At 37.5% G+C, this 17,867-nt stretch overlaps 1 protein-coding gene across 1 annotated transcript in view; it reads left to right on the top strand.

Annotated features, from left to right (window-relative positions):
- The first annotated feature begins 1,759 nt into the window (after window positions 1-1,759).
- LOC139138219 (uncharacterized) overlaps window positions 1,760-17,867 on the top strand; it is a 43,110-nt gene continuing 27,002 nt past the window's right edge. The window contains exons 1-2 of the mRNA XM_070706500.1: window positions 1,760-1,971; window positions 5,715-5,835. Of these exons, the coding sequence (XP_070562601.1) occupies window positions 5,748-5,835 (88 nt within the window). The 5' untranslated portion in view covers window positions 1,760-1,971; window positions 5,715-5,747. The remainder of the gene's footprint in view (window positions 1,972-5,714; window positions 5,836-17,867) is intronic.

Below are 17,867 nucleotides of genomic sequence, written 5' to 3'. Positions count from 1 at the left end.
CAAATGTAGATTTCGTGGTCACAATCTCTATTTGGGGATACCCATATGAAAACATTAGATCACGGGCCAAATTATTTACTCGGCGAGAAGTAAAAAAATCACTGATGCTGTTTTGAAATATTAAATTTCGTTTTTCATAAACTTACGTCATGCTACGTTTAACAGCATAACAAATAGATTTTTTTATTACTGACAAAAATCGATAACAATGCCAATTCCTGCCACAATACACTTTATTATTTCTAATTTATAAATTCTTGAAAATATGGTGAGTACGCGTCACAACAAGTCAACAAATAATACGGGTCTCAAAGAAAATTTTTCAAACTTACTAGCCGTGGGACACGTGATTTTTCATTTTTACTTGCCCGAGAGGAAAAATTACTTGTTCTAAATTTCTAATAATTGTACTAGTAATTTGTAACAGAGAGCAAGAGTTTGGGCATATTAAGTGAATCCAAAGAGGGAAAAAGTAGATTGAAACATGAACTACCATAGGGAACCCAGAAATCTGGTTGTTGTTGTTGTTTGTATTGTTGTATGAAGAGAGTGCACATTAGCAGAGTGTATCAGGCCAAGTAATGATAGTGTCCTTGTAGCGTTTCTTATGACATCTATGTTACGTTTGAAACATTAACAACAACACAACAGTTATGTTCGTTGAATTTTATTGGTCTTCAACAACAACAACAACACGACTAACAAACATAAACAACAATGCAAACAACAACAACAACCAGATTTCTGGGTTCCCTATGGTCGTCCTACGTACTCGGAGAATATAAAGGGAGCATGCGCACCGGCTGGCATCTTATGTCATACGCAACTCATCCACATACAGCGTTTATAATCGAGTTCTCCTCCTCAGAAAGAAAGCGCAACATGGATGAAATACGAACTCGGTTATGTGATATCAATATTTCATAATTACGATTTATTACATAAATCATGCATACAAATACATAAATAAATAATAAACACAGACAAACATAAACAAATAGATAAACAAACAATAGGGGACACACACCGATACACTCGTAACATGTCGAGTTTCATTACTTTTCGTCGTTAGGCGTAGGTCATTCAAACTGCGAAATAATGATAAACATACAAATTTGCGATATCATAGAGGTTAAATCAATCAAGATGAGCAAAAATTTTAAGTTACTTATTTATTTACCTCGATCGATCGAATAAAAAAAAATACAGAAAAGTGTAAATTCTGCCGAAAATTGAAGAAATTAGCACATTGAAATATTATAAATTTAATGACATACAAATTAGGGGTTAGGCCTACTTTGTTTTGCAAAAATTCACGACCGGTACCTCGATTTAAACTTTCATATCTCTCGCGAGACTGAAACGAGAGTTTAAAGAATCGTAATTTTAGTCAAATTTCGAGATTTTTATCGAAAAATTTCTATAGGCCTACCACCGTATCGCTGAAATCGTAGAGAACCACGAGCCCCAAAATGAAATCGTTCTTCGATCTATAGCGCGAGGACGGGGCAAAATAAGAAAAAAGATTAAGATCGTGCAAGTCGGAAAGATTTTACTATATAGACGTAACCGAAAGAAGAATTAGTCAATTTTTCTCATAACGATCGGCCAGGGATGGAAGTGCTGACACCCAGCGGGCGCGGGCTGCTCTTCCAAAGAAGTTAACAAACGAAAGGTAGAAATTTGTTTATCGATACACGGCGCTGTTCTCATGAACCACTCGATCCCATGCTCGATCCCCCATCCCCAGCATAGCAGCAAGACAAACTCAGTGTATGTACCGCGCCTACCAGCGGACATACATGGCCTTCTTCCAGGAAACAGGTGACGCATAGATACTGGTTTTGGCCCTTGCACGCAGGAATTCGGCGTAAGAACACTCCTTACTTGTTCCAGTTAATCAGCTGTTTGTCTTTAGCGCCGACGTAATGAAGAAAAACATGGCAAGTGGAGCTTCAGATAGATTCAACGGTGAGTTCTGATACATTTTCACGCGTTGCCTCTTTTTCTCACGGTATCTTGGTCAAGTGTCCCACAACTTATTTCGTATTGTGCAATCATGTCCCACCTCTTCTGCAGTGTTGCCTCTATACTGCTACTTAATACTGACTTTTCACGTGACGACTCCAATTTTTTAACCGGCCACTCAGTCGAGACTCGCTTGCCAGACAAGTTCAACGGTCTGTAGCGACGCGTTGTCAACACGACTCGTACTGTCCGTAGTGTTGCACACATACAAGGCCTGTAAGGCTTGCTATTTATAACTGGACTGATTTGATTCATGTTGTCACATACTATTCACATAGTCTTTGATCATTTTGGTTAGATATCGATCATGTAAGGTCAACGTTGACCCCACCAAACAATTCACAAGGCCATGATCGGCCATGTCAGATGGCGCAATCTGAGGAGAAACATTAACCCGTTTGATATGAAGGTCAATGAACCCTGTGTCAGCCGTACGACACGTCAAAGCGACGGTGAATCATGAAGACTTACGGGATAGGCAATATGGTGTCAGCGGTAATTAAGGAAACAAGTTTTACGTAAACAACAAAAACAAAGTTTGTGTAAAACTCAAAATTGTCATGTCAAGAACAGCAGTGTACGTTCAATACCTACTGTACCTCCATGCTACATCTTGAGACTTGAGTACTCAAGTTGTTAGGCTCTGTGCTGGTACAGTGTGAACGCAGAACGTTGAACACATTTCCAACGAATTCGTTGAAACTTGTAAACTACGTTATGACATATAACACTAGTCTTAAATTATAGAGAACTGCATTTTTATGCATTTTTATGAAACGTTTCCTCTTCCATCATATTTATCAAATTATATTTCGGCCAATATTGAATGAAAAAAGGACTGATACTATTGTTGATGTGTATGGCCTAGCCATTGCAATTCAATAATGCTGTTAAAGGTTATATTCATAGAGTATCGACTTGGCAAGAGCAGATTGACGATAGTCCTTCTCGCAAGGTCACTTATTTGCTTCTGTTTAGAGGTTATGTTCTTTAATGTCCTGTTTCTTGAGACTAGAGGCTATAAAATTTTAAGTATAGCTGCTGCTACCCAGATGATATTGATCTGAAATGCTATTTTAGATAGTCTTACCAGCTATATGGGGAGACATGAATTTGCAGATTGTTTTATCACCTTCAATTGCTTTTAATGTGATTCCCCATTACTGTAGTTTGGTTCAGTCAAAGTCAAATTGATTATGGAATCTGAAAGGAGCTTTTTGTTTATAGGTGTTTTCTCTGAACAAATTAATTAAGTGGACATAATTTGATAAGAAAACAAAAGAGCTGTAAGCAATTGATAAGTCAAATGCCAACAGGTAATAGTGCAAAAACCATGGGTGAAAGGCAACCGCTTTGATTAACCCTTTCACCCCCAGTTCCCTGTATACAGGTCCAACTTTACCATAGAAAACAATGGATTTGGAACAAACCATGGTGGTGAAAGGGACTCCAGCTGTGAAAGTGTTTTCATAAATTTTGAATGTGTTGTCTTTGTTCTACAAACCAGCAAATTCGCATATACCTACCGTAAAAATCCTGTCAATTGGACAAAAAAAAATATTATGATATTGTGGAAATTTTACAAAATTAATAAAGCCAAAATAATATTAGTGATCGAATTATTAGGTACTTTAAGGTTTTTGACAGTTCATAAATGATATGCTTACCATCTTGGATGATTGAAACATAAAGAGGTGACTTTCCTGAAGTTCTGACTTAGAATTCCAGATGATGTAAAATAAACTATTAAAATAAAATATTCAAAACAGTTTGTCATGATTGGTTGGTCGAATTACATGGATTAGGGATTGAGAAAGTCCCAGTTTCCATCATTGGTTGAACTGATAAGAGTATTAAAAGTAAAGGTAAAATTATGTCTTGAGAAAAAAATAGGGTGGTCAAATTAATAGAATGGTCGAATTGATAGGGTTTTTACGGTATGTGGAACTAGAAAGTACTAGCCTTGCAAACACAGCACACTGTGTATGCTGTGTTATTTATTGTTCATAAATGACTCCAATTCTGCACTGAATTCAGTGAATAACTGTGAATAGTACACACACACCTACACACATACACACACACATAGTGTGATGACATTAACTTTCTGTTTTTCAGTAGTTTTTACACTCATTTATTGAGGAGAACAAGAAATGTTGTTTTCACTGCAAAATACATAAAAAGTTACAGCTAATGGAGTTTTAAACAGTTTTGGTTAAGTGTTGACTTTTTGCCTATTTGTATATAATCACATCCTATATATGTAGTCGCTATACAGTAAATTTTGCAGTGTGAGCAATAACTGTGTGTGTTCATGATGACAAACCCAAGACAGTCACTAGTATCAAAGCACATTTATAGCCTGTAAGTAAAATATTACCTGATAATATTCCTGCATTGGTCAAAGCCACAGGATGTCACATCATATGTCAATCACTTTTTCTGTATGGTGATATTATTTAAAAGCATAGGAGACTCTGAAAATGTTATCCCAGCAGCATTAATTTTTGAAAGATGGTTGTCCTTGGACAACACAGTGAACAAACACCTGAATTATTGTTGTTGACCCACCATTTCATTGCTTTGAATGGTGTACTCACTGGAATGAATGTTTGGGCTAATATGGTGAATTATGTAATATGACAAGCAGTGTAACATTGTCAATATTAAAACTTCATTAGCTTGGTCTCTTGCAGTGTATAATGCATATTCTGTTTAATCTGAAGTACAATTTTTGGTCAACTCCAAATCAAATTGAAGTTTAACTGGGTGTGTGTTAACTTTTTAATATAGTCTGTATGTGACCTGACTTTGATCCTGTGTAAACAACATGGCTTGTACTTGCTTTGCATTTCAACCTTCTTTGAGGATCGAATAGAATAATGAAAGACAATTGTTTTCTCGAATGAAATCATGATAGTTAAAGAAATTATCCTAATGTGCCAGTTTCCTGTGATCAGTGGCCTCCAGCAAATTTACCTTACAAAGTGCCTTTCACATTTCCATGGCCAAGTCATTGCAATTTTTAGCCTGATTGGCTGAGATCAAGACTCTCTGAACATAACAGGGTCCTCAGGCACAACCATAGTTTAATGTTTTCCGTCCCTGATATCTCTCTAAGGAAACTGTCTCTGTATAAACACTGGAGGACCGTGTATAAATCATGTACACTGTACAGGATTGAATTGTGTTTTTGACAAGTAGGTATTATTATTGAATAAATCATGAGAGAGTGCATTTTCCTTTTCCCAGGGCTCACAGAGGTCTTTTCAAGTATTTGTTTTCAAAGTAAATTACACCATTATTTGTCAGGCCTGTGCACCTGATGTTTAATCAGTGTTTGTGCCCGTGAGCAATTGTTACTTCATTGTATAACTAATCAGACAAACAAGGTCTTCAGTGAAAGGGAAGTGGGTGTGTCTGTTGATGTGTATTATAGAATACATCATTAATGATATGTGTTGTTGATACACTTCAGTTGGTTCATTAGCATTTTGAAGAGAAGCCAACCAGATATTGCATCAACCTGTACAACACTAATCAGTGTAATACTGTCAACTTTTGTGTGTTGAGGCTTGACTTTCTCCGCAGTGAATAAGGCAGTTGACTTTACTACTGTACCGGTACATGTCAATGTAGTCAAATCTCCTTTATGGTTTTTTTTCAATTCTTTATTTTCCCTTCAGATTCTTGTTAGGACCAGGTCACTTCACAGCACAATGGCAAAGAGACGCATCGAGACATATCGTTTACTGATCGCTTTCTCATCACTACTGCTTCTACCCAAGACAGAAGCCATTATTCCAGGTGAGTAGCTTAACTTCACCGTAATAGAGTTTGAATGCAACCCTGGACTGACTTACAAGTGATTATGGTACTGGAAACTTCTTTAAGAAATTACTACGAAGAAAATGTCACTTCCTATGAAACAAGATTCTTGGATTCCCAAATCACCGACAAATCTCACACCTAATTCTACGGAGGATTGACGCCATCCTTCCTTGTGAATTACCTGCTGTGTGAACATTGATCGACTGTGATTGAGTTTGAACACTTCTCTGATGAGGAAGCAATTCCACCCTTGCTACGCCTGACTTCCTCTCCCTTATATACAATTACTGCAGAGACATTATTGTCTGTCAGATTAATGTGGCAGCAAATCTGTTTCCCTGATTACATTTTAAAATAAATAAAAAAGGACAGTTCTGGCAATACTTCATTAATAATTTCCTGTCATCATGTGAGAAAACCTATCTGTGAGATTGATAAATGGGATATAAAATGTGAAATTCAGTCATAATTCCTAACAATAACATCGTCAACTTCTGTGTGCAGGGGTTTTGATCAGAATACTGTAAAAAGCGCAATATAAGTGAATAAATTATTATCATTAATACTAACATAGACCTTTAGGGTCTATGTTTCTAACAAAGGCTATGATTTGGGCCAAAAATGGGAAAACAATTGTTGCTCATCATGGTGACTATTAATCTACTTGCATTCACCATTTTATTGCATTTTGCTGAAGAAAATTTTACAAAATCCAATAAGCAGAAATTGTCTGGGGTATTATAAATGTATACAGTATGGGTTTGAAGAAAATACATCATATCCAGCTGATGTGGATGCTGTAGTATTTAAATTTTCTGGTTTACCGTATATGTAGCAGCTATAGAGCTAAAGAGATTCTGTTCTTTAGTCTTGTTGATTCATTGTAGGGCAGAGTCATGTGTACAGAGTAAACTCAAAAGAAGAGTTGTGTCAACTGCTGATTAACTGTAATTATCCTTGAAAAAGAACATGAACATTGAGTGCTGTGTGTATCAGGACAGACCTAGTAAAGTTGCAGGCTACCATACATGTATATATTTATCAGGAAACACCAAGGACTGGTCCAGACTTCAGAAAATACCTTCATGTGTTAATGATGATAGTTTACAAAGAACAGTGCCCTGCCTTTTTGGCCATGAAAAGCATGGCCAATGTTTGGAATTTTTTCAATGATGAAATGCAAAATGTAGGCTTTTACATTGGGAGATTGCACCTAGATCAAGATAAGACACCTAGATCAAGATAAAACACCTAGATCAAGATAAAAGTGTGAATTATGTACCATGGATGTGGAACAATTCAGAACTATTGAACAGATTTTAAAGCGTAACGAAACACTGCCTCCTGTATAATATCAGGTCTCAGGACTTTGGAAAATTTTAGTGTTGTGCATCACTGATGGGATCTTCTGAGCCTAAGAAAAGAAGCCTGCAGGACGCTGCATCATTTTAGTAAGAGATGAAAAACAAGTGTATTTTTAAGCTGTAAAGTACACCTATGTGCTGTATAGTGCAGTTTGTGCTTTAGCTCGTTTTTCACCCATTGCTGTTACCGAAACCTAGATGTGTCAAGCCAACAAATTTGAAAAAAAGAAAAACGGAGAGGAAGAAAAAGAGGTAATCTGACCCAAATGTAAAGCTGATGGGTAAAAAAAAATGTATGACGTACATTTGTGTTGGCGAAGGATAGTTACTTGTGCTTGTCAAACAGTGGGCAAAAAACAGTCATTGCAATTATGTAGAGAGGCTTGAAGGACACTTAAATTATTACATGTCTTTCAATTATGCAGAAAGCAAATTCTTGTCACCCTATTAAAGCATAGCGGTGTTTTTCTACACATTGAATGGTTTTTGAACAGGAGGACGTTTCCCCTGTCAATATAACCATCTGTGCCTGTCAAGTGTACTTCCTCACTGGCAGTGGAAGTTAGACTTTACACCCACACTGTAATATGTACATATTTTTCCAGGAACTTTCCAGTCTTTCAAGTTAACATTTCATTCCTTTAACATGTGCATAGTGTTGTCTTCTGTCATTAATATGGAGAAGTTAACTCCTTGGGAAGTTTTTAATGGATCTCCGGTGACTATTTTCGACATGTTAATTGGTGGTGTGGTGTATAAATTTGCAAAGGCACGAGTGTCTCAGATTACCTCACATTATCATTCATGTGTTAAATGTACTGAATTGGCGATATGGATCTGAAACTAACCTGTTCAGCATGCTGATTTTATCTGGGTTTTTTGAAGACATATGCAGTATTTTATTTGCATTCTGGCGTGAACTTTTGACATTATCAATCCATGCATAATCCATGTGCATTTCACCTGCAGTCAATCAATGTCAACGGTACAATAAGCGCAATTTCTTTCAACCTTACAAAAGTTGCCGATCTACAGTATGTGATTTGAAAGCAGCTTTAGAATCAGCCATCTGATGATGCATGTCTATGTGATGTTTACCAAAAATAATTATACGCTATATCGCCCTATTCCCTTTGCCATAGGTTCAATCGCCCCTTTATAGAAAACAAAGGAATAAATGTCTAAATCCGTAGTTAAGAGGGTTATAAGCCACAAACTGTCTCTACTGATACCGACATATTGTCCATTCTGCTTTGAGTAAAAATACATTGATTCTGCAAAATCAGGATGCTGCCACTGCTTTGATAGTATTCTTCCTTTTCCTGTGTCCGTGACAAGTAAAAAGTATTTCTGAGTTGTATCATGGAGATGCTGTACACTATTGTAGTGCTTGGGTGCCCAAGCCTGATCACTCATCTCAGACTGTGGTTTGAATTTTCAATAGAGAGGCAAGTATCACTTGTAGCAAATATTGTGAGAAAATAGCGAGAAATAGACACTTTCTTGCTTGTTTACAAGAATGCAGTGAGATTTCATTTTTTCTCACTCTCAATGGGCAAAAATTTATTTTCTCACCATGAATCAGCAAGAAACGAAATTCTTGCAATTCAACAGTGAGTATTTGTTTTTCTCGCTGTCAAGCTGCAAGAAAAAATTCATGCATATAATATACAAATTCTCACTGATTGATTATTTCTCTCAGGTTCAAGGTGAGAAAATAAATTCTCACTCAGTGAATGCTAGAAAAAAGAAATCTCACAGCATTCTCGCAAAAGGGGAGAAAGAGTCTGTTTCTCGCTATTTTGATGAACTATTTTCTAATTTATACAAATTGCTTGCTTGTTGATGTGTTTTAAATATGGTTTTCAATGAGAATATCAGAAAAAGTACCAACTTTAAACCAACAAGCAATATAATGTTGATGTACGGTACCGTGACTGTTAAGTGTAACCACACTGGAGGCAGGACAACACTAAGCTATTCAGTGAAGCAGCCATTCACTTACTGACTGATAAACACACTGTACATCTGTCTAATGCCTTTAGACTATTCCCTTGATTTCTTCATCCTTCAACTGTTATGTCTGCAAGTGGCATTAAAGACGTGTTTCACTGATAATCCTCTAGCATGCTTCAAGATGTTAATAATTTTCTACCCTAGTAATTGTGACAGTTATCAATTACTGATGTGAAGCTAGTTGAAAAGACGTACAATTTGAAAAGAACTTTAGTACCGGTATACAGTATACGGTGGTATATGACTATTTCAACAAGTTTTGATTTGTACACATAGTCATCTATTCAACGGCAACCATTACCCTCTACATTGATGTTAATTTTGAAAAATCAAAGTGACACCGTTAATTTTTTATTTCAACTCGATTTCACACCTTTCAAACATGTCAGGGGCACAAAAAAGAATTTCAAACAATTTGACTTGATAAAAATGTGTCAAAAGATGTTGCTGATGAAACTGGCAGTAACAATACTCAAACCTAGTGGCAGTTAGACGGATACGGTTCTGATAGGTATTGACAGAGACTATGGCTTATGAGAGGTGCAAAACAAATTACTTGTTATAGACAAGGGAAGTAAGTCCAATTAATTATGTGTCAGCCACTAATTTTAGAACAATGAAGGGTTAAATAAGGAAGGAATAAACTTAATTATCACTGAATACCATCGTGTTGTCTTCCACGGTGATGATATGCCTCTGTTGAGAGACCTAAAGTGCAATATACATGTTAATCACATTTACAGATCATGATGTAGATTGTCCAAGTGATTTATATCTGCATACTGGTATAAATATGTAAGAGGCTGTGATCATGGACCCTTGAGAAAATTTCTTGAGGGTCTGTGTTTAAACCATAGACAGTAAACGTACTCTTGCTTCTACCATCTAATGGTTGTTTCAACCAATCCAAGGCTAAGCTGAGGACAATTTTTTTGACACCATACATGACATGTACATGATGCACAATCCATGACCTATCACCTTTAGGTATCATGGACTAAAGGTCAACTTCTGATACAATATCAGGTTAGCAGTCGTCCTTTGACCTAATTTACATCTCTAGTGGTTTACATCTCTAGTGGTCAAATCTTGCCCAACAAGATTGAGGCCGGTATAATATAGTTCGGTCGCTCTCATTGATTGTTGCAATGTTCATGGTGTTTGTTATCACCTTAATTCCAGTCTTCAAATCCAGTAGTATTATTTATCATCACTTGCATGGTTTTGAAGCAACCCCTTTGTGAGTCTGCTCACAAGAAGTAGCAAAGAGGAAATTTACACTTACATGTAGCTGTGAAATACAAATGATAAGAGCCACTTGATGAAAATTGGAAATATGGAAAAAAGAAACCTATTCTTGAAAATGTGACGAATTTCAAAGTAAAATCAATTTTAGCCCTGGTTTCCATGTAGACACTGTTGCAATACCCTGTCTGTGATGTTCATTTTTGATTTATCTATGACATGCAAACTTTGACAAGCTAGATTGTGAATAAATGAGAATGTGGCAAAGTTGGATAGAATGAAGAACTGAGACATATAAATCAAAGATATGCTCTGAATTTAGAAGACATCAGTCCCATTATGCAGTCTCCACACAGACTGAGTAAAAATTCACTGACTTTTTCCCAGTGTAAAAATTAAATCTGAAGATTTGCAGAATCAATTGAATGTAACATTATCTTCCTGCAGTGAATTCATGAGTCACTGACGTTTGTAAAACATTTAGATGTAAGCATGAACTGCTCTATCATCCTCATTGTGGTATGCTTCCAATGTGAACTCTGATCTTTTATCCAATTAAGCTTTTATTGAATGAATGATATAACCCTTTGAAATTGAATCTGTTGCTGGAAATGTGATTTTCTCGGTGAATTCAAAAACGACATAAGAGAGCCTTCAAGTGTTTGTCCAAGATTCTAGAGACATGTATTTGCATCCAAATTTTTATTTGAAAATGAGAGGAAAAAGCATGAACATGTACATGTAAAATTGTAATCAGAAAAAATGCTTAAATGCAGTATATTTACAGTTGTCATGATTCAATAGACGCAATCAAAACTAATCTCACAAAACTGTAAAATACCGTACATTTCATAATTCAATCAAGACTAGAAGTATCATTTACATTTATTTGTACATTGATAGAAGTGTCAAAGACAGGTTTCGATAAATGTTTGTATTTCCATATCTGTTGAGAATATGCTCTCTGTTTTCTAGGAAATAGAAACTATTACATGTACTATTCTCAGCGATTTTCTTATCATAGTTTCACAGAATATTGTGTGAGTAATTCTCTTTGCTGTTTGCTGTATGTCACCTGAACAGCTATGACACATGTCTATGTCTGGCTGCCCTTGTAAGTTTATGTGTCTGTTGGTTGGGTGCTTAACCAGAGGCTCATTTGATTAATAGGACACCATGCTGGCAAATGTAATTTGAGAATGGCTTTAACTGATTAGATTGTGGTGCCTGTTGGTAATGTGGTCATGAAGTTACAGAAGATGAAAGTTTTAAAAGAATGATTAGTCAATGTAGACATTCATAGATGGAAGGCCAAGTGCAAAATAATTCCTTCATACAGGAGGGAATCCTTTTGTGTCCATGTACAGTACCACCTATGGTGTACAGGGAAAGACACTTATTTTTTATCCACTTGCCCTTCGGGCAAGTGGGGGGTTCGGTCACTTGCCCGAATTGGAAAACCACTTGCCCAGTATAATTTACGTGTTGAAAAAAGCTAAAACATTGGTTTTTCATTTCACACACTTTATTTTGAAAATTATCATGTTATCATGAGAAAATGTCAGACATTCTCATAGGGTTCTCCTCACACTTCTAAGAGTGCTGGATGGCTCATTTATATTAAATTAATTATCAAAGCCCCATTAGCAGTATCATATAGCATTCTTTATGTGATTTTACTTCTGAACTAAAACAAGATTTTGGGAATGTGCTCTTTGAGGGGTTGGAATACAAGTATTGTTAACGGCCCAGTGAGACTGCATGTGCAATTTTGAACTAGAAAAATATGTGTGCCCAAACGTAAAATGGCACCAATGCAAATATAGCAAAAACAGTGTACACCGTGCATATACCGGTATGCATTTGAATATTCACGGAAACAACAGAGTAGTCCAATGTAATGCATAGTGTTGAATGTTTTCAACTGGGACAAAATGTTTTGTTTTCTTTGTAGTATGGTGGGAAATCAAATAATGGTTAAAATGTAAATTTACTTGTCCAATTTTTCACTAAAGAATGTTTTGTAAAGCTGCAAAAGACTATATCCTATTAATGGGTAGAATTTAAAGAAAACCAGAAAAAATAGGAAGCCTTTTTAGGTCAACAAATTTCAAGATTTACAGCTAGTGGGGCTTTCATATTCATAGAAAAAATTCTAACAGTTCATATGTTTGTATGTTTCTTTCTTAGGTCTTAATGTACAAATAATAACAGCCATTTTAATTGTACCTTCAAAGTATTTTTGCAGTTAAAAGTTTTAACTTATATATACAGAAAGAAAAAAATCTGTAGCTATAAAGGAATGTTTTGAAGCTTCTGAAAAATAATGTACTTCTTTGTCATGTTTTTACTGCGCTGACATCATACACAAGCCCTATGAAGTTTGGATTACCATTGCACTATACCAGTATCCTGTTTTTCTAATAACCTAGGTGGTCTTTTTAATGCTCATGCGCAGACTAAATATAATTTAAACCAACAACCTAAGGCGTCGGTGGTTTTCTGTGTGTCTTGAAAGATGAATTTCTCGATGTCAAACTCGCTCCAATTGCTTCTTGACAGTCATTTTAGAATGGGAAAATTCACAAACAGAGAGGTTGGTCGCCACGGACAAGTAACTTTTAGCTTATTGACCTGAAAATTAAGTCAGTGTTCATTGAAAATTCAAAGACTGGACCCGTTGACACCAAAGCTTGCTCATGACTTTCATTGCATGCGGTCTTGCCACGATGCCACTCACTGTCACTTAACAAGTTAACATTGAAGAGTACGTTTTAGTAAAACTCCCTTTTTGTGGTGATTTTTCACCACTGGACTTTATTTTTACATCATTATAAACGTTCATACAAAGCACAAAAACCGCTGTGTGTTTCTTTTTTTTACCGTATCAACATATTGTGAGACACCGTAACCTCACAGTCAATGCAATGAACTTTGGTGAACGTACGCTCCACCAGCTGAACAGCTTTTTCATATGCAAAATCAGCGTACGGTATTTAACTGGTGGTATTGTTTGAACTGCATTTTATTGAAAGCGATTACATGATTCTTTTCATCAACTCTTCATGCAATTTTATGAAAAATCTTATGGAAATGTTCACAATGACATAACATGAAATTTTTTGTTGTTTAAGTCCGTGTTCCCTCACCAGAAAATCGCTCTCGTAAATTCGATTTCTAGGTATTATTTTTTTTCACTTGTCCCGTCGGGCAAGTGGCATCGGAGGTTCACTTGCCCGAACGCGACTTTCACTTGCCCCGGGCAATCGGACAACCCTTAGTGTCTTTCCCTGGTGTATCCCTCATCATGTCTGTCTGTGATATGATGCGACAGCTATGTGAAACACGGTTGATGCTGTTTTATTGATGTCTCAGCACAGGGAACTCTGACTAAATAACAGTAAACAAGTAAATAGGAAATAGAAAAATAGAAAAACCGTCAAAAAAGAAAATAGAATAAACAAAAACAAATGAGTAAAGAAAAGCAAACAAACAAACAAACGACTGATGGATCAATTGTTAGACTTCCATGAAATAGACTAGATTCACCTTTCTGACATTGAATGGTCCTCCTCCCTGTTTGCAAGTTTAATTGTTTATTTTTATTTACTTGTTTGTTTTTGTTTATTCTAGTTTTTTTTGCTGTTGTCTGGGGAGAACACTGATTTTATTTGAGATGTCCAATGGTGTCATCAGGTGGCTATTCTGTTACAAAAGTTTTCAGGTACAAAGGCATTAACAAGACAAATGTTACAAATTCATTCAAAGTTGTTAAAAAAAACAGAATACTACATGTAGTACTACAACACACATGTACATACCACAGGTATGCGTACCAGTTTGTTTCGCAACATGATCCAATATGGCTGCCAGACAACCATTTTTGTTTGTTTTTCATATTTGGTTTTATATATAAATACCAAAAAGAGCTTATATGATGAGTCTAAATGTCTGTATATTTGTGGGTATGTGCGGATGTATGTCCGTCACACACAAAGGCTCCATACCGCCAAGCTACCGTCTCAGTATTTGGTCTACAGGTAGATGTAGGGTTGAGATGTGAATTTGTTCAAATGAACACATCAGTGTCAAAAATGTGCAAATGAGGTAAGAAAAAGCGAAATTCTGAAACAGGCTTGAAACAGGCTTACTCCACTGACTGGAGTCATTTCCTGTCATTGTCATTGAACTGTTACATATTAACCTTTTCCTGCCAAGCGCCCTTGTCCGTTATCCTGCCAAGTCAGTAGAAAACGCCCCATAATATGTGCCTGCAAAAGATTGGCTCTCCTGCATGTTATCCTGCCAGGCATTTTGGCAGAAATCGCCCATTTTCATGGTTGTTTTAGCCGTACTTATACGTGTTAGACTTCGATAATTTCTACATGCCCGTAGACAGGGGAAGGAGCTCAAGGTTACTGCAAAAAAAATTGAGGTCACCGGCTTTGTTTGCCCCTGGGAGTGCGTCATTTTATTGCCGTTTCATGTTATTTTTTCGGAAATAAACTCCTTCAGTATTACGCACGTCCGCTAGGCACAAACATCACCTCACTCGTCTGTTAGTCAGAGACCCTGAGGTCGTGCTAGGGATGCAGCAGCACCAGCAAACCTGTCCTGTTTCCCCAGGGTAGGGTCAATTGAATACGTACCTTCAACGACTTGGCAGTGTAGCACAAAAACTACGTTTTTGCTGTTGTATTAACGACATGGCTGAGCCATTGAAGCACAGCTCCACGCAGTTTAGCCAGCTCAGTTGGGAGTTGGTTTACGAGTGTTACCGTTCATTACTGACTTAATCGAGTGGTCCTCAGTCAGGTACGGGTTTGTACCGACAAGGGTTGGGCTGCAGCTAACCAGTGATAACCAGTCACTACACCCAAGTCTTCAGTTCACTTTTGCGATGCACGGGTGCAACGCAATATGCTTCCATTGTTCTAGCCATCGACGTGTCCACATGCCTGGCAGCCATATTGTACTGCTAGCTGGTTTGCATAACAAAAGCAGTCCCTGCTAAATGCAGGCGGTATCCCCGTAGCATTGACCTTATGTCGCCCCCTTTTGAATTCTCTGTATAGCAAACAGCGTACGTAGTTACCATGCGTCGGCAAGAGGATACGTTTGCCTGCAAACCAGAGCCAATACTTCGGACGATGGAATAAATAAAAATCCAAAGCTACGTCCATTGAATGGCACGGCCAAGGCGGTGAAGGACGTTGCCTGGCTTGAACTTGCAGAGCTGAAGCCCAGCTTAGTACGTCGGACACCAGTTTGTAATGGTATTTCCGAGTCGTTCATATCCGTTCCATCGGAGGAACAAGTCGAGCCGTCCCGTCAAAAATACGTTCTCATTTTCAGTCACGCACAACTGAATAAGTGACTTTCGTCTCGCACCATCGGCATATCTGCCAAGTCGTTTGCAAGAGGTAGCCTTCTAGATTAGCATTGCCGAGTTGGTCAAGTTTGGCAGCAATCTCTATAGTGCCAGGCAGCCAAGTACGTCCAACTCCGCCAGAAAACGTCACCATGCTATCCTGCCAAGTCCGCTAAAAAGCGGTAAAAAAAAACCAGCCCCCCTCGGGTGTGGGGGACTGGCGGACAGGTTTCTGCACCTTTCCCTGTCTATCGACTCCCTGCGAACCCATTTCGAGGGGAAAAGGCGTTCCTTGTCAGAAAACCTCTCCTCGGATGACCCCTAACCACAGGGGATAGCAAACGTAGTGCCGTCGACTTGGCAGGAAATGGGGTACCCAAAACGGCCCGATTTCCACCGGTTGGGAGAATAACGGTCACCAGTGCTTAGATTCTGGCTACACCGAATTTCAAGCGGATTTTCACCGACTTGGCAGGAAAGGGTTACAGACCTGCTCAAACCATAGACAGTAGAGGGGAGGAAGACCGTCTGTGGTCAAACTAAGGCAGTAAGGGGGCTAGCTGCCTTTCTGCTATGCATGTTGCTAAAGTTGACCTCCAGTACCTAAAGTTTTCAGACCTAAATTACTTTTGTCATTCTTGTTTTTCTGGTTTAAATATTTCTTGTTGTTTTTCTGGTGTACTGTGCAGAAATCATTGTCATAACATCAACGTAGAATTTTCCTGCACTGAACAGATAGACACAACATTTATTGTTGATCTTTGGTACCCATACTGGTATGTACCAATTCTGATCAAATTTGAGCGACACCGTATAATTGCGCGACACCGTATAATTGCGGTATTTTTTGTTTTTGTGTCTTGAGAATCAATCACCGAAATAGACGTCGACTTCAAAGGACTGCCATTCAGGGTTGACATAAGAATGTAGGAGTTTGTACTGTGGTGTATGTACACATACACCATTATTGTTAGTGACTGATGATAGGATCTTGAATTATATGACTACCTCCACTTTTGTGACTAATATTCTATTAATTACTCTTCAAATGCAAATGTCAGTTGCACAAGGATAGCCAAATACTTTGCACTAGTTTTTCACTTACACAATCAAAATTTCAAATCCAACAGTTCTTTGGATAGCCTAACCTTTGGTAGTCTAGTACTCTAAACTGCATCGTTTAGAGTACTAAGACTACCGGTAATTCTTCTGTGAATATGGAGGCGTATTCAGTAAACATCTGGTTTTAATTTCCCTTTTGAAACCTTGAAGAGATATGAAAAGAGAGTTTTACAGAGCTATTGACATTGGTTTTATGGTTTGGTTTTTATATGTTCGGAAATGTATGGTTCCCCGTGTCAGGATCACAAGTTACTTGAAAAACGAGAATCATTCTGAGTCAGTCAACATGTATGTAATTTATGAACATATTATTTCCTGCAATGATGTGTAACTCTGGCAAAGGTGAAATGTTATGACGCTCACTCTGAAAAATTAGCTCTTGGAAAGTGTATTGTGGAAAAACATGTTGAAAACAGTGGTAAAATGTCTTGAAACTCTCGTTTATCATGAGCGAGCAATGAGAGCATGTATTTTGAGCACTGCAGATCAAGAATTTATGATTCAAGAAATGTATTGTGACTCAGCGTCAGGGAAGGGATGGCAGTTGTAAGGTAATGCAAATGTAATAACACAAACCAAGTTCTAAAAATTGGGGTTTTTTTTAACCTGTCCACAGACCAAATCATATCACCGTTTTTCATTCCTCACAAATCATAGTCATACAAATCACAGTCCAGCATACATGTACCTATGGTCTGTCTGTGAGACTGTGTCACCCCAAGATACCATCTAGCCTCTACTCCCGAAATTTAATTTCCATTTAAATGTGTACATGTAACTTGTAAGAGTGTTCCATCAAAGATTGTAGGCTTGAAACTAATTCTTGGCTTTGTTGTACACTTTGCTGCTCCTGTAGGTAAGGTTTCAGTGGCAATTTATCGCACACCAAG

The sequence above is a fragment of the Ptychodera flava genome, chromosome 8, assembly GCF_041260155.1.
Source record: "Ptychodera flava strain L36383 chromosome 8, AS_Pfla_20210202, whole genome shotgun sequence".
NCBI lineage: Eukaryota > Metazoa > Hemichordata > Enteropneusta > Ptychoderidae > Ptychodera > Ptychodera flava.
The sequence above is the reverse complement of the archived record's forward strand: the minus strand, read 5'-3'. Positions and strand labels throughout refer to the sequence as shown.